Source organism: Mobula hypostoma, chromosome 2 (assembly GCF_963921235.1).
Source record: "Mobula hypostoma chromosome 2, sMobHyp1.1, whole genome shotgun sequence".
NCBI lineage: Eukaryota > Metazoa > Chordata > Chondrichthyes > Myliobatiformes > Myliobatidae > Mobula > Mobula hypostoma.
The window spans coordinates 131,718,005-131,742,227 of NC_086098.1; the positions used below are offsets into that span (position 1 = coordinate 131,718,005).

At 43.8% G+C, this 24,223-nt stretch overlaps 1 protein-coding gene across 2 annotated transcripts in view; it reads left to right on the forward strand.

Moving 5' to 3' along the window:
• The window catches only part of plb1 (phospholipase B1), a 195,944-nt gene that overhangs the window by 145,152 nt on the left and 26,569 nt on the right, over nucleotides 1-24,223 (forward strand). For both annotated transcript variants that reach the window (XM_063040679.1, XM_063040678.1), the window contains 9 exons: nucleotides 3,455-3,559; nucleotides 4,639-4,734; nucleotides 11,428-11,499; nucleotides 12,970-13,047; nucleotides 16,702-16,762; nucleotides 18,582-18,640; nucleotides 21,651-21,718; nucleotides 21,883-21,926; nucleotides 23,533-23,632. In XM_063040679.1, the coding sequence (XP_062896749.1) occupies nucleotides 3,455-3,559; nucleotides 4,639-4,734; nucleotides 11,428-11,499; nucleotides 12,970-13,047; nucleotides 16,702-16,762; nucleotides 18,582-18,640; nucleotides 21,651-21,718; nucleotides 21,883-21,926; nucleotides 23,533-23,632 (683 nt within the window). The remainder of the gene's footprint in view (nucleotides 1-3,454; nucleotides 3,560-4,638; nucleotides 4,735-11,427; nucleotides 11,500-12,969; nucleotides 13,048-16,701; nucleotides 16,763-18,581; nucleotides 18,641-21,650; nucleotides 21,719-21,882; nucleotides 21,927-23,532; nucleotides 23,633-24,223) is intronic.

Sequence of the window (24,223 nt, forward strand, 5' to 3'; positions counted from 1 at the left end):
AGTGGCTCAGGTGGACATATTAGCAACATTTAAATACCGTGTAGATAAGTGCATGAAGAGGAGGGGCTTAGAGGCCTTTGGGCCAAACACAAGCTGATGGGACCAGCCTTCTGGACAACAGAAATGGCATATGGTTCAATTAGGCTAAAGAGCCTGTTTCCATGCTGTCTGACGCGCTGACTCCACATGATTAGGGAGGTCTTACCCGAGCTGTACAAAGCACTAGAGCAGGCGTTTCCAACTCAGTTAATGATAGGGCTCCATGGAATGAAGCAGATTGGGAAAACCAAAACAACACACACAAAATGCTGAAGGAACTCATCAGGTCAGGCAGCATCTGTGGAAGTGAATAGAAAGTCGACGTTTCGGGCCGAAACCCTTCTCTAGGACTGAGAAGGAAAGGGGAAGATGCCAGAACAAAAGGGTGAGGGGGAGAGGGGAAAGAAGCTAGCTGGAAGATGATAGGAGGAGTGAAAAGTTGGAGGGCAGCAGAGATCACAGAGGGGGAGCAGTGAGAGAGGGTTTCACTGAACTCCAGTCGAAGTAGAATTTAAACTACTTCAGGGTAGGCATCCCCTGCACTAAAGCAGCAGTTAGAGTACTAGGTTCAGTTTGGATCAACACATCACAAAAAATGAGAGCACTGGAGAATGCTCAGTGTTATTAATCAGTAAATCGGATTTCGCTTTCATTGGATCAAAGTCCTGGAATTCCCTAGTCAACATAGAACGTAGAACATAGAACAATACAGCACAGTACAGGCCCTTCGGCCCACAATGTTGTGTCGACCCTTAAACCCTGCCTCCCATATAACCCCCCCCCACCTTAAATTCCTCCACATACCTGTCTAGTAGTCTCTTAAATTTCACTAGTGTATCTGCCTCCACCACTGACTCAGGCAGTGCATTCCACGCACCAACCACTCTCTGAGTAAAAAACCTTCCTCTAATATCCCCCTTGAACTTCCCACCCCTTACCTTAAAGCATTGTCCTCTTGTATTGAGCAGTGGTGCCCTGGGGAAGAGGCGCTGGCTATCCACTCTATCTATTCCTCTTATTATCTTGTACACCTCTATCACGTCTCCTCTCATCCTCCTTCTCTCCAAAGAGTAAAGCCCTAGCTCCCTTAATCTCTGATCATAATGCATACTCCCTAAACCAGGCAGCATCCTGGTAAATCTCCTCTGTACCCTTTCCAATGCTTCCATGTCCTTCCTATAGTGAGGCGACCAGAACTGGACACAGTACTCCAAGTGTGGCCTAACCAGAGTTTTATAGAGCTGCATCATTACCTCGCGACTCTTACACTTTATCCTTTGACTTATGAAAGCCAACACCTCGTAAGCTTTCTTAACTACTCTATCTACATGTGAGGCCACTTTCAGGGATCTGTGGACATGTACCTCCAGATCCCTCTGCTCCTCCACATGACCAAATATCCTGCCATTTACTTTGTACTCTGCCTTGGAGTTTGTCCTTCCAAAGTGTACCACCTCACACTTCTCCGGGTTGAACTCCATCTGCCACTTCTCAGCCCACTTCTGCATCCTATCAATGTCTCTCTGCAATCTTCGACAATCCTCTACACTATCCACAACATCACCAACCTTTGTGTCATCTGCAAACTTGCTAACCACCCTTCTACTGCCCACATCCAGGTTGTTAATAAAAATCACGAAAAGTAGAGGTCCCAGAACCGATCCTTGGGGACACCACTAGTCACAACCCTCCAATCCAAATGTACTCCCTCCACCACGACCCTCTGCTTTCTGCAGGCAAGCCAATTCTGAATCCACCTGGCCAAACTTCCCTGGATCCCATGTCTTCTAACTTTCTGAATAAGCCTTCCGTGTGGAACTTTGTCATATCCTTGACTCAAGAAGATTGCTCACTACTGCCTTCCCGCCTTCTCGTGGGCAATAAACAATGGCCCGTTTGGTGATACCCAGATCCTGAAACAGAATACAGGAAAAAAATTATCAACTGTTAAACACAAAATTCTGATGGTGCTTTGGGAGCTGCCCTGCTCTTCAGATAGGTACAAAATCCTTCAGTCTTCGCAACGGACAAAGTGATTACAAATTTGGCATTTCCCCTGGCCTTGAAGTCAGGAACCAGGAGTCACTGTTTCAAAATATGGGATCAACCATTCAGGGCAGAGATCATAAGACCATAAGATATAGGAGCAGAAGTAGGCCATTTGGCCCATCAAGTCTGCTCTGCCATTCAATCATGGGCTGATCTAATTCTTTCAATCATCCCCACTCCCCTGCCTTCATCCCATACCCTTTGATGCCCTGGCTAATCAAGAACCTATCTATCTCTGCCTTAAATACGCCCAATGACTTGGCCTCCACAGCCACATGTGGCAAAAAATTCCACAGATTTACCACCCTCTGACTAAAGTAACTTCTCCGCATCTCAGTTCTAAATGGACGTCCTTCAATCCTGAAGTTGTGCCCTCTTGTCCAAGAATCCCCCACCATCGGAAATGACTTTGCCATGTCTAATCGGTTCAGGCCTTTTAACATTCGGAATGTTTCTTTGAGATCCCCCCTCATTCTCCTGAACTCCAGGGAATACAGCCCAGAATACAGCATAGAGCTGCCAGATGTCCCTCATATGGGAACCCTTTCATTCCTTCAGGAGAAATTTCTTCACCCATAAGGCAATAAAACTTTGGAGTTCTCTATATAAGAACGCTATGGAGGCTCAGTAACTGAGTACAATCAAAGCAGAAGTTGGTACATTTTAAATTATGAAGGGATTCCAGATATATGGCTGCACAAGGAACAGAAACAGAAATAAACTGTCAGCCATCGAGAAGCAGATGGGAGATTTTCAAGGGTTTACATCTGCTTCTTTTCATAAGTATTATTAGATACACTTTCTTGATGTGGGCTTTTCTGGAAAGGCCACCACCATATGTTGCCTATCCCCAGTGCCTCTGAGAAAATGACAGGGAGCCGCCATCTTCAGCTGTTGCAGTACTTCTGAATCCCCTATCGTGCTGTTGAGTTGGGAGTTCCAGATTTAGACTCAACAACAAAGAAGGAAACATCCTAAAGAGGGTAGTGTGTGACTTGGAGGGGAATCCGGAAATTGTGGTGTTCCCATGTGCTTGTCCTTGTTGTGTCAGAGGTTCGGAGTTTGGGAGGGGTCGTTACAGTGAGGAAGTGCATATTGAGCACCTTCTATCAGCATAGAGATCCACAGAGCCAGTGCGTGACATGGTGAACTTGCTGTAGAATTCAGAAGGCATACCCCAGCTAAGGTTTCACCTGGTGCCAAGACTAAGCATCTCAAAGGATGCCTAGACCAACATCTTAAAGAAACATGGCACTGATAATATAGTACCCAGAGAATAAGCTGCAAACCAGACAATAGGGCATTGGATCACCTCACTGTGGGACCACACTTACCTATTTCTCTTCTTGTTTCACCAACCCCGCAGCATACCACTCGAATGCTTGTTGAATCAGGCCGATATGACACACGAGAAAATTTCACAGTCGTCTTGCAGCCTTTTTTCCACCATGTGCGGATCCCAGTTTTAGAAGTAAGTGTTGACAACTATTTATTGCAAACAACCCCCTCCCTCCCTATTTCTTTTTATATGTTATTTCAGGAGGTAGACCTCACCAGGAAGGTCAGCATTTTTGCATGTCTTGCTTGCCCACAAGAGGGCAGCACTGAGGCATTTCCCCTGAATGGCGGCAGGAATGTGGCTAAGGTAATGGACTGGTGCCACTGGATGGGTCAGTCAGGTGTTCCTCAAGGATTTCCCAGAGCCAACCACAAGGCTGCAGGTCTTTAGACTGAGTAGGGGCTGTAGACCTCCATAGTTGAAGGACAGTGCAGAACTGATGGGATTTTACCACATCTTGGCTCACACTTACATGCCTGGTGTTTCATTCCAGATGACTTAACTCATTCAATTTAAATTCCTCAGATATAATTTCCAACCACAGTGGAATATTAGCCTTAAAAGGAAATGAATGCAGAGTTAGTATAACCACTCTCCTCCCATTACTTTTGGTGCCTGTTAGAGCCAGTGCCTCACAACCCCAGCGAATCTGATTCAGCATGGCTTGGCTGCTGGGGGGCATGCTGGAAGCAGATACTGTCGCGGTGTTTAAGAGGCTGTTAGACAGACACACGGATCTGCAAGGAATGGATAGATATTGATCACATACAGGCAGCGGCAATATGGCATTGTGGTCAGCGCACACGTTATGAGCCGAAGGGCCTGTTGCTGGGCTGCACTGTTCAATGGTTCCCACAATCACATGGGTTTCCCCCACCTGCTCTGGTTTCCTCCCACATCTCAAAGACTTGTAGCTTGGTAGGTTAATAGGCTTATGTGTACAGGTGAGTGGCAGAATCTGAGGGTATTGATGGGAATATGGGCTGAATAACATGGAATGACCTTGAAATGGATCTTGAAATGGATCTTGATGGCCAGCATGGATTCACTGGATGGGATGTCCAGTTTCTGTGCTGTATGACTCTATAATTCTGTTCGTTTTTTGTTATTCAGTGCAGGTGAGATGTCTTTAGATCTTTATTTAGATGTCTTATAGATTCCTAGGCCTGCAGTGTAATTCCATTGCACGTGTCTTTTCTTTTTCTATTTAGAATGGGCATCCAGACACCTCGTTCTTTGCCCCAGACTGTTTCCATTTAAGTAGGAAGTTCCACACACAGGTGGCAAGAGCTCTCTGGAACAACATGGTAAGACATTATTTGACTACATAGTTGTCCCTGAGATGCGGACATTGTTGGCAATCCTTGCATTTAATTCCCACTCCGTGATGCTGCCTAACCTGCTGAGTTCCTCTGGAATTTTGCATGTTGCTCCAGGTTCAAGCATCTGCAGTCTCCTAGGTCTCTATTTCTTGGATGCCTCTGAGGTGAGGAAGCAGTAACAGTCAACCCACTTCAGTGCATCTGGAGTCACGGTCCAGAGCTAGGTAGTAAATTTCCTTCCCTGGAGGACATCATTGTCAGGTTAATCCAGTAGACACCATGTTTTTGTTTCATTTCATATCCGAATGACACAGCTAGTAGAGCCACTACTTCAGAGGGCCAGGGACACAGGTTCAATCCGGACCGCCATACCTGTCTATGTGGAGTTTGCACGTTCTCCCTGTGACTGCACGGGCTTCCTTTGAGTGACCCAGTTTCCTCTCACGTGCCATAGGTGAGCTCGTTGGAAGATTAACGATGTCCGCTGTAAGTTGCCCCTAGATTGTCGGTGAGCTGGGGGGTGGGGAGGTTGTGCACAGGCTGGTGACAGCAGAGCGAGGAGAATAGTTCAAGGGGAGGTTAGTATTGCCCTTTGATCCGATGTAGATTGAGTGGGCTGAATGGGCATCTTCTGGAGACACCAAAAATTCAAAGTATATTTATTATCAAAGAATGTATAAATTATACAATTTGAGATTTGTCTGCTTACAGGCAGACACAAAGCAGGAAACCTGAAAGGACCCAATTAAAAATTAAAGATCACACTCAGTACGCAAAGAAAGAGAAATGAAAAAACAAATCCTGCCAACAATAGAAGCAAGCAACAGAATTCCGAGCCAAATTGAGTTCTTAGATTCAAATTCTCAGAGCAGCCTGGAGCAGGCCCAAAGCCTTGGTCTCAGTTCCTCGTAAAAGCGGGACAAATCGCCCCGAAGCTCACAGACCTGAGGCACGGCAGTCAGGGCAGTCTCACAGCCTCAGCGTTGCGAAGAGAGGAGTGAATATCACAGGAGAGCGAGTGGAATTAGCCCGACTCCCGCCTCCTGCCCCGCACCCTGCCTTTCCAGTCTCTCAGGGCCAGCATTTAAATTGACCAAAGGATTCCAGATGCAGTGGGCTCCCTGTCCATCAGTTCCAATGAAGGGTCCTAACCCAAAACATCGATTATTTACTGCCCTCCATAAATGCTGTCTGGTTTACTGAGTTCCTCCAGTACTTGATTACTTGATGTGTGTTTCTCAAAATATCCAGCATCTACAGAATCTCCTGTGCTTGAGACTACAAATACTGTGGGCGTTGGACGCTGGGATCAGACTCAGAGGACAGGAGATTCCTCGAGGTTGGCATTAGTAGCTCCACATTCTCCTCCACGCCCTGAATTCCTGTATTGATTTCCTGGCACCCATTGTTCCATCCTGACAACAGAGATCAATAAACTTTCTTCCGCAGGCATTGTATTCTCAGCACGAGCAACCTTGAAAGTGCAGATGTCATTTGCAAGATAAAAAGTCCATTAGTGCTGGTGATACAAGGAACAAATATTATCACACCTCACCTGATGCGATCTTCAAATTGACAAAGCAAACAGAAGAAAGTTCATTCACTTCCCGAGATGTTTGTCTTGTCGATACAACGGAGTGCAGGCACTGGTATCTGGGTGATGAAACAATCTACTGGAGAGACTCAGTGGGTTGGGCAGCATCTGCGGAAAAGGATTTGTCCTGGAAACTCTGGACTGGGTCCTTTCGCCTACTGGGCGGTAGCGTGGTGCAGCTAGGACAGGTGCTGGCTTTCAGTCGTGACCTCCAGCGTGGCATTTGCACAATGACCCTGTGACCATGTGGGTTTCCTCCAGGGGCTCCAGTCTCCTCCCACCTCCCAAAGATCTGCAGGTTGATAGGATGCTTGGGCACTGTAAATTGTCCTTGTGTGTAGGTGAATAGAAAGATTAGAGTCAAACCTCTCCTACACTTTCTCCTCAGATTTATTTTTGATCACCTTTCATCTTAAATGTTCTGTGAACTATTCCTTAACTGATGGAGGAATGTACCATCCAAATCACTTGCCCTTAAGACCTCTCTCTCTCTCTCTCTCTCCCTCTCTCTCTCTCTCTCTACCACGATTGCTTTGTGAGCAGGCATGGGTTTGATGGACCAAATAGCCTTTCTTCTGTGTCATAATGATATATGCAAGTCTTATTTTTCAAATTCTCCACCTCAAGGGGCAGTGGAAGCAGTCGTAACATGCTTTTAACACACAATCCATCAGATACTGTACTTGATAAGCAAGCAGGTTTAAGTTGAATGGAAGCTTTCAGATATATAAAGAGCAGAAGAGAGGCACGAGTAGACATTGGATTGCTGGAAAATGGCACTGAACAGGTAGTAATGGCAGATGAACTGAATAAGTATTTTGTATACTGTAGTTACTGTCTTTATTTTAATTGTGTTCTTTATCTTATCATGTTTTTTTTGCACTGCTTTCGATCCAGAGTAACAATGAGCTCATCCTCCTTTACACTTGTGTACTGGAAATGACATTAAACAATCTTGAATCAATAGTTATAGTCTTGTAGTAGATGGGAATACAAAGTTGTGGAGGGGAACAGTTAGTGTTTTGGGACAAGAAATTTCATCACAACATACAGTTGATCTAATGATTCATGTATAACTTCCCAAGTACTGCTGTCCTCCTGACTGCACCAGAGTGAGACAGTAGTTTGTTTCCTGAAAGAGTCTTGAACCTCTATATTCAAAATATGAACAATATCGAATTCTCCAATTTTAGCTCTTTCTTTGTGTCAGTCTCACAACTGCCCACTTCTGCCCTTAATCCATCTGTGAGCTTAGCTTATTTCTTTTTTTCTCTCTGTATTAGTATTAACTGGGCAATGCAATACACAGTGAAGCAAGGTTTGCTTCAAAGTTTCACATGAAGCTGATTGTTTTCACCCTTTCAGAAATAAACCCTTTGTTCCCCGCACCTTTTCTCCTCACTAACTTGCTTTCCTCCTTTCCCAGATATGATGAAGAACCTCTGACCTGAAATATTCACTGCTTCTCTACCCACAAATGTTATCTGACATGCTCAGTGCTTCCAGGAACGCGTCCTTAAATTTGAATATGCAACCATTTGACTGACAGGCAGGGGCACTACCCCTTCAGTGTGACTAGTATTGACTGCGACTCATCAAACCAGTGTTACATGATTACTATGCTCTGGGCTGTAGCAATTTGCAATAGAGGTTTATGGAATGATTTTGAAGATGTTGGAGTAATTACGTCCTACTGTGTTGAGTTTTAGAATCATGACTTTGCCTAATTGCTTCTCCATAAGAACATAGAATAGCTCAGCACAGGAACATTTTGTGCCAAACTAATTAAGCTAATCATTAAATGCTTAACAGAAGTAAACCTGTCTGCCCTACACAATGTACATATCCATCCGTTCTCTGCAGATTCATATGCCGGTCTAAGAATCACTTGAATGTTTCTCTGTTATTTGCCTCCAACTCCTCCCTGGCGGTGCAATCCGGTTATCTACCCTTACTGTGTCAAAAATCTTGCCACACCTATCTTCCTGTAAACTTGTCCTTTCTCATCTTCAACGTATGCCCTCTAGTATAAGATATTTCGACTCTGAGGAAAAGGTACTAGCTGCCTAATCTATCTGTGCCTCTCTTAATCTTATAAACTTCTATCAGATCTCCATTTAGCCTTGGTCCTTCAGAGAAACAACCCCAATTTGTCTAACCGTTCCTCGTAGCACATGCCTTCTAATCTAGGCAGCATCCTGGTAAACCTCTTCTGCACTCTCTGGGAAATCTCCACATATGTCCTAGAATGGGATCACCTGAACGTAATACAATACTCTCATTGTGGCCTAACCAGAGTTTTATAAATCTGCAACATAACTTCCCGACTCTTGAACTTAGTGCCTCATCAAACAAGAGCAAGCATGCCACATGCCTTCTTTCCCAACCTGTACCAAAAGAATCCTGACACTGTTTTAACAAATAAACCATTTGCCAACCTCATTTCTAATACGACACTCACCGCAGCCTTACCACTCCCACCCATAAGACCAAAAGGCATAGGAGCAGAATTAACTCTTTCAGTCCATCGTGTCTGCTCGCCATTCCATCATGGCTGGTTTATGAACCCTATCAACCTCCGCTTTAAATATACCCAATGACTTGGCCTCCACAGCCATCTGTGGCAGTGAATTCTACAGGTTCACCATCCTCTGGCTAAAGAATTTCCTCCTCATATCTGTTCTAAAGAGACATCCTTCCATTCTGAGGCTGTGCCTTCTGGTCCTAGACTCCCCCACTTCACATCCTCTCCACATCCACTGTCTCTAGGCCTTTCAATATTCGATAGGCTTCAATGAGATCCCGCCCCCCCGCCCCCGGCCCTTATTCTCCTAAACTCCAGTGAGTACAGGCCCAGAGTCATCAAACACTCCTCATATATTAACCCTTCCTTTCCCAGGATCATTCTTATGAACCTCCTCTGGACCCTCTCCAATGCCAGGACATCCTTTCTTAGATAAGGGGTCCAAAATTGTTCACAATACTCCAAGTGAGGCCTTACAAAACCTCACCATTATATCTTAGCTTTTCTATCCTAGTCCTCTCGAAATGAATGCTAACATTGCATTTGCCTTCCTTACCACCGACTCAAACTGAAAGTTAACCTTTCAGGAATCTTGCACAACCGCCTTTGCCACTCTTCAACCACATTGAGTCAAAGGAAGATGTCAAATATATGCAAATATCAGGATCCAAATACACCCTTTGGACCCCACACAGATTTGAACATTGACCACACAGGACGTGGACTGTGATGATTTCATCAGGCAAATGGGTTTGGGTTTGGACCCCAATCTTGCATTGGCACCAGGCTGCCATTTCAATGCAGTACCAAAGAAGTACTACTCCACCTGAGGTGCTGTGCTTTATTGTGGGCTCCAAGGGGATATGGACAAGCAAGTAGGCACGAACATGCCAGATGCAATATCACGTGAGAAAAGCTTGAATTTATCCACTTTGTTGCACAAAACCAAAAAAGCCGGATATTTTTAAATGCTGCTAGATTGAGTAGTATTGACACACAAAGACTTGAGCTTTCTTATACACAAGTCCATGAAGCCAGTAGACAGTAGGCAGGTAGAGCAGGTGGTTAGGAAGGCACATGTTCTGCTGCATTTGAGTAGAGGAATAGAAAACCTGCTGTAAATATATGGGACCTCGGTGACACCACAGCTGTGTAGCTGTATAGCTTTGGTCTTCTCAACTAAAAAGGATATACTGGACTAATTCTAGGGTTGCTGTTTTTAGCAAATGAGGAGAGCTTGAGTAGATTAAGCCTGTATTCTTCCGAGTTTATGAAAATGAGAGAATATTTCATTAAATCTTACAACATTCTTACAAAACTGACAGTTAGGAAGACATTTCCAACAGCTGAGGAGGTAGGAACCAGCAGTCGCATTCTCAGGACTGAGAATAGGCCAGATAGGATTGAAGTGAGGAAGAATTTCAGTGCATAGTCTGGTGACTCTTTCAAAGGTTCGACCTTAAGAGGACAGTGGAGGCCCAGTCATTGAGTTCATTCAAAACAAAGGTTAATAGAGGAATTCAAGGATAAATGATTAGCACAGGAAAATGATGCTGTGGTGGAAGATCAGACAGCCATGATCTTGACCACACTTCAAGGGCTAAAAGGCTTCTTCATCCTATTTGTTATGTTGTTTATAGCTCCAGAACAAATCAGTTCAACTAAAGGGATTTCTCCAACTCGCCTATTGGATCATTTAGTTTCCAATTCCTTCTAAACCGGCCAACTGTCATGTTTGACTTTCTCTTAACTTCCTCATTTAATGCTTTTTCACAAAATCAAGCAGGTCATTTTCAAGTTCTAGGGGACATGCATTTAATGTGAGAAGTGGGAAGTTTAAAGAAGATGTACAAGAAGAGGTTTTCACACAGAGTGGTTGGTGCCTGGCAAAGGTTGCCGGGGCGATGATGCCAGAGGTTGATACAATAGGGGTGTTCAAGAGGCTTTTAGATACACGCATGAATGTGCAGGGAGTAGAGGGGTACGGATCATGTGCAGGCTGAAGAGACTTAGTTTAACTTGGCGTCGTGTTTAGCACAGACATCATGGCCCATTTCTGTGTTACCTTATGTTCTACATTCTATAGAACAACACTTAATTATTAGCACAGCACTTTACAATACAGGTGACCAGGGTTCAATTCCGGACGCTGACTGTAGGGAGTTTGTACGTTCTCCCCATGACCATGTGGGTTTCCTCCGGGTGCTCGGGTTTCCTCCCACAGTCCAAGCTGTACCTTTTGGTAGGTTAGTTGGTCATTGTAAATTGTCCTGTGACTAGGCCAGTGTTAGATTGGTGGGTTGCTGGGTAGTGTTGCAGAAGGGCCTACTCCATGCTGTACCTCAATAAGCAAACGTTGTATCATGTGACCTTAAGAATCACGCAAGGTGCTCCAAGGGGAGATGATAAGTGATTTTACCCTTCACGGTGAAAATCAATAATGTTTATTTTTGCTGCCTGACCTGCTGCGTTCATCAGCAATTCTGATGTGTGTTGCTTGAATTTCCAGCATCTGCAGAATTCCTCGTGTTTACGTGTGTAAATGTTTATTTTTATTTAGTTACAACCTGTGGGTGAAAAGTCCGATTTCCAAGATGTTACGGCGAACATCTCCCTGAGCTGCCCATCACAGGTAAGAGTCTGAATGGGTGTGGAGTTCCTCTGGAGTGAGAACCAAAGGTTATTCTTTTGCACTCGATTACGCCGCTGGTGTTTAGGGCAGCAAAGAAGATCCTCCATCTCTGGTGGTGTTCAGGGCTTCCTTCTTCATGCCAATAGCTTCCTCTTGGTTTTCACTACTGTCAGTCTTCCAAGTCCTGGAGACTCAGGAATACTGTCACACTCAGATGTAGAAGGATTCTTCATTGCTGTTTCTGTAACAGTTTTGTTTTACCAGTCAGGGTTGTTAGCCCTGAGCTGACCCCTCAATGTGGTGGACCGGTGGACCACTCTTAGTCTGACCTCTACCCTTTGACCTGTTTGACAAGAGTGACCCGACCAAGAGCCAAAGCATAAAGCCCTGACTCCAGCCAACAAAGCCCTCCGGGTCACTGAGGTACGTGAGCCTCGAAACCCTACGACAAGGTTGTGGTCTTCTTGGAGGAAAGGGTTTTCGCTCTAGAAGTCAGGGGATGGACAGAGTGTTTGCATGGTTGTTGAGGTAGTGGGGCAAGTCCAGCAGAGGTAAATCTTCCTCCCAGTTTCTCATTGACTGTATTACAGACAGGGACGTAGAGTATAATATGTGTTTTATCTGTCTCTCCAAAGGCAGTAAGGTTTAGTATCCTGAGACTGCTCCTGTACTCACCTGTGATCAATGGTGAATGTACTGAGTAGACTGCTCCTGCTTTAACTTCTTCGGATCATAATATTATGAGTGGGTTCTGGAGAATATGGCATCTCTCCACGGCCTCTGAAGGTTATTATAAGGCAGGAACTTGATTAGCAGAGGGGTGAAATGTTACCAGGCAAAAATGTGAAGCTGGGATTGCAATCTGATCGTGGTAATTGGTGGAACAGACTGCAAGGGCCAACATCACCCCTGGCTTGAATGTTTAAAAAAGAACGTGTGTGAAAACATTGCTGGAATAATTTTCCAGAGGCTGAGGTTACTTTCTGCTACCACTGTGCATTGCGATTCTCCGCTGTGCTGTGTGCCTGTGATGCTGCTGCAAGTGAACATCATTGCAACTGTGCTGTACAATGTATTGTGCACATGACTATAAACTCAACCTTGATCTTGGCTTTGGCATTACATTCAAAGGAATCTTTCCATTCACATCCACGTTAAGCTGTCAGCATCAGAGGTTTCCACTTAAAGTGGAATCATGAGAGAGAGCTGATGCTGGAAACAATCTTTTGGAGGAACTCTGTGGGTCGAGCATCATCTGTGGGAAGGAAGAGATTGTCGACGTTTCAGCTCGAGCCCTCACTTCGGGAATGGTCCGCTTTGCAGGGTTTCAACTTAAAACGTGCGCACTTCCTTTCCTCCCACAAATGCTGCCTGACCCATTGAGCTCTGCCGACAGATAGCTTGTTGTTTTATTTTAAGGTGCTGTGGAAGAGTTTCACGTAGGGTTTTGTGTATGTTTTTCCCCTGTAGGATCAACCTTTTCTTCGAACATTCAAGAACAGCAACTACACATACCAAGGTGCAGATCCAACGGCTGCACCCCCTCAGGTACAGTAAATGTCATCATTCAGTGGTGTGCCAACGTGTAAGAATAGTGAATAAACTAAAGATGCTGGAACAACCTGACAACTACAGAGAAAAAAGATTTATATTTCCAAAGCCTCTTATATTCTCATAGGTCCCAGAGCACTTCACAGCTATTGAGTGCAGCGATTGCTCCTAATAGTGTAGATACGCATCAGCCAATTAAACCAACAATTTAACAATACAACCACTTTTCATCCTCACTATAATAGATCATCTAAATTCTTGGTTATTTCAGACCATTGAAATGCAATGAGCACTTATTCCTTTGTATTTGGCCGTTTGTTTCAAAATTAGTTTTTAATGTAACTGTCGAATTTGTTACAAACTCTGAATCACCTCTCACTATGTTATAGCCATGTAATAGTTATTACTCCCTGGTCACCCATTCATACAATTCTATTTCTATCAGCACTATTGCAGCGGTGAATTCTAATAGATCAATTGTCGCTGCTGGCAACCCAGCATGGATTGTTATACTTATATGATGTGCCCTCCAGTCCTTTATTAGCTACTAACAAACAAACTATCTTGAAGCAATGGAATTTAAGCATAATTAAGCGGTAACAAAGCAGTCAACAAAAGATGTAACAACCACCCATCCCCAGCACCAAACTCCCCAGAAAAAACCATAAATACGTAATTTATTCCCTTCAGAATCAGTTTCTGATTTTGATTTGGATATACCACGCTTCCACTCACAGGACTAGTTACCATAATACATATTATAAATGCATAATGCAGATAGAGTACAGATACATGGCTCCTACATTCTAGCCCCCTAATTATTGTACTAGGATAATTACAACTACATACTGCCAAAACACAGGAGACATGAAATCTTAACGTTTACACAGATGTACTCTTTCTGGTAGGCAGTCTATCCTGGATTGTAATCTCTCAACAAACCAGGTTGTTCGTCCTGACTGCATTCAGAAAAATCAGTCTTGGATTGCTGTGGCCAAAACTCATCCAAGTGCAAGATTGATATCCTGCTAACTGTCAGCCTTGACTAAATGTAGTTTCTTCCAGCACCATGGTCTCCTTTCAATGGCCCAACCCAGCTATGTTCTAATTGCATTATCACTGCGAACCACTTGGAATGGCTCCAGTGCCTCAGGCACATTCACCCCTATCAAAAGCTCAATTTCTGACTCTACTTCCGGCAAAATGAATATGCTTCAGGTGAGACCATTCCTGAAGATCTCACTGACAAGGAATGTTCCCTTTGTAGACAGGCAAACATTCCTGCATATAGATGTTAGGTAGTTCACAATAGTTTAAACTACCCAACCCAGCCTCTTCCAATGATGAAATGACGTAGCTACTCACAACCTTCTCTTGACCCATGGTGTATAAGAGGCTGCGTGTTCCTTTCACTATCACATTGAGCTTGTTCATGATACTCTCTGTGTAGAACACTGTTGTACAGTGGAAAGCATAAGTAACTATTGTCTCGTTATTCTTCTTAGACTGGAATTATAGGAAGTTTACAATCGCAATCACCACCCCTGCCCATTCCCCCCCCCCCCGGTCATTGAGGCCATTAAGTACTAAAGTGTTACTCGCTGCTGTGTTTGAATCTTTCACGGTGTGTTTAATCTGCACCCTTTTCTTCAGTTCCAGGCTCAGTTGTAGCTTCACTTCACAATGGTGGCAAAACTGCTTCCTTAAGCTTTAGAACGAAGTTGAAATTCAGTTTTGTTCACACCTTTGCTTACTGCTGGTGGTGTAACATCATACACGTTCCCAAAGACTGGGTGTGTAACAATCTTCACTTGCCTTTCAATAAAATCAACTGTGATCTTACGGTTGTGCCTTCCTTGCAGTTTATAGACCACCGAACTCCATTTTTCCTTGCTTGTGGGGGGATTTCTCTTACAATCTTCATATTAGCAGACAAGTCTAATGTATGCATGTCCTGCACTTCTTCCATGGCATTGCAGCCCACTCCAAGAAAAAGACTGTAACTTGGAGGAGGTTTCATGTCCTCTGATTTGATATGTGGCCAAGAAAGAGCTTTTTCCATGTAGGCCGCAGCGATTTTCTGCTCATCACCAAAATGTTCCTGTAGTAAAGCCTTGCCTTTAGTTATCCGTGGTCCAGGCTGGCTTGCTGGCAACATTTTAACAAGCTCGCTAGGGTAACCACCAGTGAACTGTTTGAGAAAATAGAGACGGTCGCCATAATCATCAATCTTGCCTTCAGTGCTATTCTTGAAAGCCCTCATAAACGAATGATACTGTGATGGATGGCCATCGAATACTTGAACCTCTCTTTTAGGCAGAGATGCAATGCGTTGTTGATGCATCACGATGCTTGTTATTTCCTGTTGTGGTTTTTAAGGCTTCCAGGTTAGCAGTTAGACTTCCTTCCATCATCTGAAACAGGAGTGTTCACATTCTGTAGGTCAATGCCCTCAGAGGCACCTTGTCTCTTGGAGATGTCATAGGTTCAGAATGCCTCCTTGGTGCAGGCCGAGAGCGAATACCCTGAAATACACTTTGGCATCCAAACTTGTGTTTCATAGACAATTGAGGAACAGATGTATCCACATTGACATTGAGTATGCTGGACCTTCTCTGTGCCATGTCAACATGGGAATTCTCACCATAGAACTATCCTGCTGGAGCATGTTTAGCAGCCACAGCACTCGAAGTCCTTCACACTTTTACTCTGACCATCTTGGCAGCCACTTCTTCCTGCAAGTTAAGCTGCTCTACCTTTCTCCAAAGCTGCTCTTCCATCTGCTCCTGGTTTCTCCAAAGCTGTTCGGCCTGTTCTTCCAAAGCATGCTTATCTTTCAAAAATTGTTGGCGTGCGGATAATACTGCTGAACTGGCCTGTGTTTTAATGCATGCCAAAGAGGTATCAGATGCACAGGATGCTCTGCTAGCAATAGAACCTGCTGCATACACGTTAGACACTCTTCAGGGCTACATCAGCCTGAAAATCGTCAACTTTATACAAAGTCAAAATACAGTATGTCCTGAAGTTGGTTAAATATTTTCATTTCCTCCAGCAATTTGACTTTCAACATCGCGTTTATCTTAATCATTGTTCAGCCTTTGACGTGAGTGTATTAATAAGCATATAAATACCTGCATAGCTCTCAGTTTGTTTATCTTTCTCAGAGATAGACATTAAAGATAGCAAGTTATGTTGCTTAGCAACATCTTCACGAAGATTTTTTTAAATCATCCAAATGAGACTGCACTTGTGAAACATTTTGCTCTTCTTGTAAAAGGCTTCTAATTATCATATTAAATCTTTAATCATTTTAACAATGTCATTGTAGTCCTTCAAATACTATCAATTCTTGTCACCAAAGCTTTCCTGGTAAATTTAATTTACCTTTTAGTCCTGAGTTCAAGGTCACTGCTTCCAGCCTGACTCATGTTTCTTCCAAGTGCACAAACCGGATAAAAACAAAAGCATTCAATTCAGATGTCGGGAATCGAAACATTTGAGCATTTCAATTGAACCAAAAACTGAACTCTTAGGCAAACACCACTATACAGCTCAGCTAGGACCAGGTCAATCAGGTGTGGTACAAAGTCCCCAAATTACCAGAAATTTCACACAGAGTTACTGACTCAGCAAACCATTTGTTTACAGAATTGGGGGAGTGACCTCTCCTGTGTGGAAAACCAGCCGTCAGAAGCTGTGCCAACATCAGGTCAGTGAAAGCCAATTACTTACGATGGTTTTAGACCTCTCTTTTATATTCAATTTGACATTCATGTAAAATTATGTATTCAAAGTATAGCTTCTCTTGGGGCCAGTTAATCACGTGTTATAGTCACAGAGTGATACAGCATGAAGATAGCCCCTTCAGACCAATTCATCCACATCTACCAAGTTGTCTAACTACACTGCTCCCATTTGGCCCATATCCTGCTAAACCAGGGGTTCCCAACCCTTTTCATGCCGTGGACCAATACCATTAAGCAGTGGGTCCCAACCACAGGTTGGAAACCCTTGTTCTAAACCTTCCCTATCTATGTATCCATCTAAATGGGTTTCAAACATTGAGATTGTACCCACCCCCACAGCTTCCTCTGACAGCTCATACTCACCACGTTCTGTGTGGAAAAAGTTGCCTTTAAATCTTTGCCTTCTGGTTTAAGACTCCATGACTCTGCGGGGGGGGGGGATGGGGGTGGGAGGAGACTGGAACTATCTACCTTATCTCTTTCCCTCCTGATTTTATAGATCACAACTTTTCAATAGTTATCAGAAAGGAATATTCAATCTCAGTGGTTTATCGATACCAATAGGAGTGATTTCTGACTGGAATCTACTCCAGGGGTTCAAGGGGTTTATATGTTGGATAATGGACACCTGGGACCGATTACAGACTGAATCAGAATCATGCTTAATATCACCGGCATATGTTGTGTCGTGAAATGTGTTGTTTTGCCGCAGCAGTACATTGTAATACGTAATAATAAAACTGTAAATCACAGTAAGAAGTATATATATATTTAAAAAGTTAAATTAAGTAAGTAGTGCAAAAAATTATAAAAAGTAGCAAGGTAGCGTTCATGGGTTCAATGTCCATTCAGAAATCAGATGGCAGAAGGAAAGAAGCTGTTCCTGAATCATTGAGTGTGTGCCTTCAGTCTCCTGTACCTCCTTCCTAATGGTAGTAATGAGCATGTTCTGGGTGATGGGGGTCCTTAATGATGGATACTGCCTTTTTGAGACATTGCTTCTCAAAGATATCGTGGATGCTAGGGACGCTAGTGCCCATAATGGAGCTGACTGAGTTTACAAGTTTCTGCAGCTTATTTTGATCCTGTGCAATAGCCCCCTCCACCCCCACCACATCTGTAGAAACTTGCGAGTGTCTTTGGTGAAATTAAATTTCTCCACAAACTCTTAATGAAGTATGGCCACTGTTGAGTCTTCTTCGTGACTGCGTCAATATGTTGGGCCCAGGATAGATCCTCAGAGATGGTGACACCCAGGAACTTGAAATTGCTCACCCTTTCCACTCTCACTGAGGACCGGAGTGTGTTCCCTCATCTTGCCCTTTTTGAACTCCACAAACAATTCTTTGCTCTTTCTGACATTGTTTGCAAGGCTGTTGCTGTGACACCACTCAATCAGCCAATCTGTCTCGCGCCTGTCCACCTTCTCATGACCATCTGAAACTAATCCAGGGGTTCAGGAGATTTATATCTAGAACAGTAGAAACCTGGCCGTGATTACAGATTAGAATCTAACTGAGAACCTCAGTTTGGATGCTGGACACTCTTCTAAGTAAAGTTAAGAGTAGTTGATTTCCCAAGAACTTGTTTGTTTGAACACTGACAATCATGAATGTAGAGTCTGAAGTGTCAAAATTATTCTTGCCCCTGCTCCTCTCCAGTGTGTATCAGCATTGTCTAGCTACAGCATCTCCCTGACAGGTTCTCCCTGCTGCTCTTGAATTCTCCCTCTTATTTTCTTCCATCCTTTCACTTATTTCTGCCCCATTCTATTTTCTGCAGTTCACAAGATTCGGCCTGCTGATATTAAAGTCACAGCAGCGCTGGGAGATTCTATAACCGTAAGTATAAATTCTGCAAGATCCAATAAATAGGGTGAGCAGAAACACAGACTGACTTTGAAGAAACAGAGGTGAAATCCATTTTCTCCTAATAAAGATCTTTTTGTTTCATTCCATGGTCAATGTGGGCATTACATTACTGCTGGCCCAGTGGTCAGTACCCAGTCCTCACAGCGTTTGATGAGGTCCTGGTGGTAACTGAGTGTATAACAAACCCATTTCAAAGCGCAGCTAAATTTGAGTCAAAGGACTTTGGCAAAAGAGAGGCATGTTTAGGGCAATGCAATATTTTCATAAGACTAATTTTACTCCTCCAACATTATTCAGTAACGTGATTGTAAGAAGCCCAAGTGATAGGGTGCAGTTTAAACTTGTGTTGAGATCATCAGAGTTATTTCCACATAGAAAGAGACTATTTCAAAGATTCGAAGTACATTTATTATCAAAGAATGTATAAATTATTCACATAGAAACATAGAATACAGGCTCTTCAGCCCACAAAGTTGTGCCGAACATGTCCCTACCTTTGAACTACCTAGGCTTTACCCATAGCCCTCTATTTTTCTAAGCTCCATGTAGCCATCCAGGATTCTCTTAAAAGACCCTATCATTTCCGCCTATGAACTCCTGGGCTATCCCTACTCCCTTTCTTGAATAAGGGAACAACATCCGCAACCCTCCAATCCCCTGGAACCTCTCCTATCCTCATTGATGATGCAAAGATCATTGCCAGAGGCTCAGCAGTCTCCTCCCTCGCCTCCCACAGTAGCCTGGGGTACATCCTGACCGGTCCCGTTGACTTATCAAGCTTGATGCTTTCCAAAAGCTCCAGCACATCCTCTTTCTTAATACCTACATGCTCAAGCTTTTCAGTCCACTGTAATTCATCCCTACAATCGCCAAGATCCTTTTCTGTAGTGAATACTGAAGCAAAGTATTCATTAAGCACCTCTGCTATCTCCTCTGGTTCCATACACACTTTCCCACTGTCACACTTGATAGGTCCTATTCTCTCATGTCTTATCCTCTTGCTCTTCACATACTTGTAGAATGCCTTGGGGTTTTCCTTCATCCTGTCTGCCAAGACCTTCTCATGGCCCCTTTTGACTCTCCTAATTTCATTCTTAAGCTCCTTCCTGTTAGCCTTAAAATCTTCTTGATTCCTATCATTACCTAGTTTTTTGAACCTTTCATAAGCTCTTCTTTTCTTCTTGACTAGATTTACAACAGCCTTTGTACACCACAGATCTTGTACCCTATCATCCTTTCCAGGTCTTATTGGAACATACCTACTCAGAACCCCACGCAAATATCACCTGAACATTTGCCATATTTCTTCAGTTCATTTCCCTAAGAATATCTGTTTCCAGTTCATGCTTCCAAGTTCTTGCCTGATAGCCTCATATTTCCCCTTACTCCAATTAAATGTTTCCCTAACGTGTCTGTTCCTGTCCCTCTTCAATGCTGTAGTAAAGGAGATAGAATTGTGATCACTATCTCCAAAATGCTCTCCCACTGAGAGACCTGACACCTGACCAGGTTCATTTCCCAATACCAGATCAAGTTCAGCCTCTCCTCTTGTAGGCTTATCTACATATTGTGTCAAGAAACCTTCCTGGACACACCTAACAAACTTCACCCCATCTAAAACCCTCACTCTAGGGAGATGCCAATCAATAGTTGGGAAATTAAAATCTCCCACCACAACAACGCTGTTATTATTACACCTTTCCAGAATCTGTCTCCCTATCTGCTCCTCGATGTCCCTGTTACTATTGGATGGTCTATAAAAAACACCCAGTAGAGTTATTGATCCCTTCCTATTCCTAACATCCACTCAGAGACTCCATAGACAACCCCTCCATGACTTCCTCCTTTTCTGCAGCCATGACTCTATCTCTGATTAACAGTGCCACGCCACCACCTCTTTTGCCTCCCTCCCTATCCCTTCTGAAACATCTAAAACCCGGCACTAGAAGTAGCCATTCCTGCCCCTGCACCATCCAAGTCTCTGTAATAGCCACGACATCATAGCTCCAAGTGCTGACCCACGCTCTAAGCTCATCCGCTTTATTCATGATACTCCTCGCACTAAAATGGACACATCTCAAACCATCAGTCTGAACTGAGCGCGTCCCTTCTCTATCACCTGCCTATCCTCCCTTTCGCACTGTCTCCAAGCATTCTCTATTTGTGAGCCAACCTCCCTTTCCTCCGTCACTTCAGATCTGGGCTATCCCTTGAGGTTTGTCTGCTCACAGTCAGCCACAAAACCAAGAACCCTGAAGAACCCAGTTAAGGAAAAAGAAAGAGGAAAAACCACTGCACAGGGAAAGAGAAAGAAAAAAAACACAATCATGCAAACAATAGTTACTTATTCAGGTACAGCACGGAATAGACCCTCCCAGAACTTTGAACCGCGCTGCCCGGCAATCACCCAATTTAATCCTATCCTGATCGTGAGACAATTTATAATGACCAATTAACCTACCAACCGGTAGTTCTTTGGATCGTAGAGCACCTGGAGGAATCCCACGCGGTCACGGGGAGAATGAACAAACTTCTTACAGACAGCAGCGGGAATTGAACCCGGGTGGCTGGTACTGTAAAGCGCCGTGCTCACCACTTTGCTACCATGCCGCCCAGTGAGTCTATGATAACAGTCACATTCCTTCAGTAGTTTTCCTTGGATCCCATCCAACAACTCCAGCATCCACCTGCACTCAGGACAACTGAGAGTGACCATGTGCACCTCCCCACAGGGAGGTAGCTCAAAGTTGTTGTTCGTTTTTCACCGCTGCATTGTGGAATAGTTGTTGCAGAAGAAGTTCAAAGGCTATCACCCACCTTTCTCCAAATAACCTCCAATCCTTGTCGGGATCAGTTTTGAAATCTTTCACCATCCCACCACCCATGCGTTGGCACTGCAGATTGAACAGTATTTTAGCTGGGGCTTGAAGGGCATGTGGCCAAACTTGTCGAAAAGTCTTATTTTACTTTTGGTGCTTAGGCTGGATTCGGAGCACGGGCAAAGAACCTGTTTGAACTGCGAACTGAATATCGAGGCATTTCATGGAGGTGAGCATTTGGAGGGAAATATTAATGCAAGTAAAATACAGCTCTTGTTGGGAAAGCAACAAAGCAAAGCACCCTCTCAAATAAATGGGAGCAGGAGACGAACCCTTTGACTGGCACGCTAGACCGCAAAGCCAACAGTTTATTTCTCTATTTTGTATTTACAGCATTGGTGGAGACAAAACGCTTGAGGTTGTGACTACTCTGCCCAGTAAGTCCTTTGTTCTCACCTATCTCTAGAACTGCTCTTCTCCAGTACTGCTACCTATTGAAGACGCAAGTGACTTACTGAAGACGCTGGAACCTGGAGCAATACTCAAAAAACGGGTGAGGAGCATCAGCAGGAGAAAATGGACAGTCAACGTTTGAGTTGATGCCCTTCATCTGACTTGAAGTGTTGACTGTCCGTTTCTCTCCACTGATGCTGCCCGACCCACCTGAGTTCTTCCATCTATTTTTGTGTGCTGCTGTTTATTGAGCTGGTCAAATCTCCATGGGACATACTATGTCCCAGAAGTTAAAACAGGCCTTGGTCTGACAGTTTGTGGGAGCAAACAGGTAGTCTGAGTAGCGAGAGATTTCGTAGACATTTTAATACAGAGCAGTCAGTTGGAGCTTTGGATCTAAGCCTTGACCTAACCCAGAGTTGAAATGGCAGTCAGCTTACAAAACATAGACATCTGGTGATATTCACTGAGAACAAAAATTTCTGCATTTAACCAGCACCGTAAAGAATAGCAATATGATTTTTTGCATTTGTTTTGTTCATGTGATGTGACACAGCTAACAAACTCAACCTATTCCTAAACTGAAGAGAGATACAGCTCAGAGTTAACCACATCACAGGAATGGTCGCGGGAGTCCTAGAGCTGTACAGTATGGAACCAGATCCTGCAGCCCAACTCATCCGTGCTGACTAAGTCGCCTAACTGAGCTCACCCCCAATTTCCTGCATATCCCTCTAAACCTTTCTTATCCAAATGCAATTTAAATGTCATAACTATAGCGGCCTCTAGCATTCCTCTGGTAGCTCATTCCAAATACACTCTACACTCTGTATGGAAAAAAGCTGCCCCTGAGATACCCCTTATATATTTCCCCTCTCACCTGAAACCTACACCTTCGAACTTTGTTCTCCCTGACCCTGGGGTAACATTACAACAAAGAGGCATTTGAAACCAGCTGATAGAGGAGACTTTTGGATAGGTGTCAAATACCTTAGCTGCTCTATATTTTAGAGAAGGAGTAACATAGATCAGTCAGGCCAAGTGTTTTCATACTATATGACTCTGTGCCAGTGCCTCTACAGAGAAAGGTTTTATTTGTATGCCATCCAGACAGATCATTTCCTACACCAGTACATCGAGGCAGTAAAATGAAAATAAGAACGCAGAATATACTCTTCAAGTTACTGAGAAAGTGCAGTGCCGGTGGACAGGTAAAATGCTTGGGCCATGATGATGTATAACAGGATACTGAGATCAGGAGTTCATTTGTTCGCATATAAGAGAACCACTCAAGAGTCTGTGAACAGCTTTCGTCCCTTGTGCCCCTTGCGAGGTGGGAGAAGGGAGAATGACCACTCTCAGACATTTCAAGCCATGGATCTCAGGTTCCAGCTGGTTCATTTCCAGGCACCCAGATCAAGTGGCCTCATCTCAGAACAGGTTTAAGGCACCTGAAGCCTTCCTAGGTGTGCCAAGAGTCTGTTGTACATGGGATCTAATATAGAGGCTGTTCCTAAAACTGAAACTTTGGTTTTGTATAACTGGAGTTCCCCCATCCACCACCCTAACCATAGTGCTTTCCGTCCTCAGACATATTGAAGAAGTTTAATCCAAAAGTCCACGGCTTTGCCTCAGGAATTGGAAATCTGAAAAGCAAATTCAACGTGGCAGTCTCGGGCTCAAAGGCCAAGTGAGTAGCCGGGAGGGGATTTTCAACCAGCCCATGTTGGCTATTAAGTTGGTGTTGTGCTCACTGGTCTGATCAAAGGCTGCTGGGGCTAAGAGCGAAATGATATTAGCTTTGTGCCTCAGTTATACAAATTACATGTCACATGCCAATGATAATAAACCTGATTCTGACCTGCTCATGGGGAGAACGTACAGACTCCCTGCAGGCAGCAGTGACTGAAGCTGTGAGCTAGCAGCCTCTACTTGCCACACTAATGTGTTACCTTCGATGATATCAGATCATCAAAATCAGAAGTTTCAAGGAGTCAAAGATTACAGTTATGGAGGGGTAAAACATGATGGACTTAAAAATGAAAAGGGTGTACAAACATATGGTGGTTAAGTATGGAAATATGATTGTTAAGTTATTGGAATAGTACCCTGGGGTCAGAGCCACTAATCCAGTCACATGTACAAATCCTTGCAAGTGAGCTGAGAACTTCCATGACTTCAATTGAATCTAGAATAAATTATTATAATGAACAGATGACCATGAACATGATTGGATTTTGTCCAAACCAGTATGTTTCACTAATGTCCTTCAAGAAAGGAA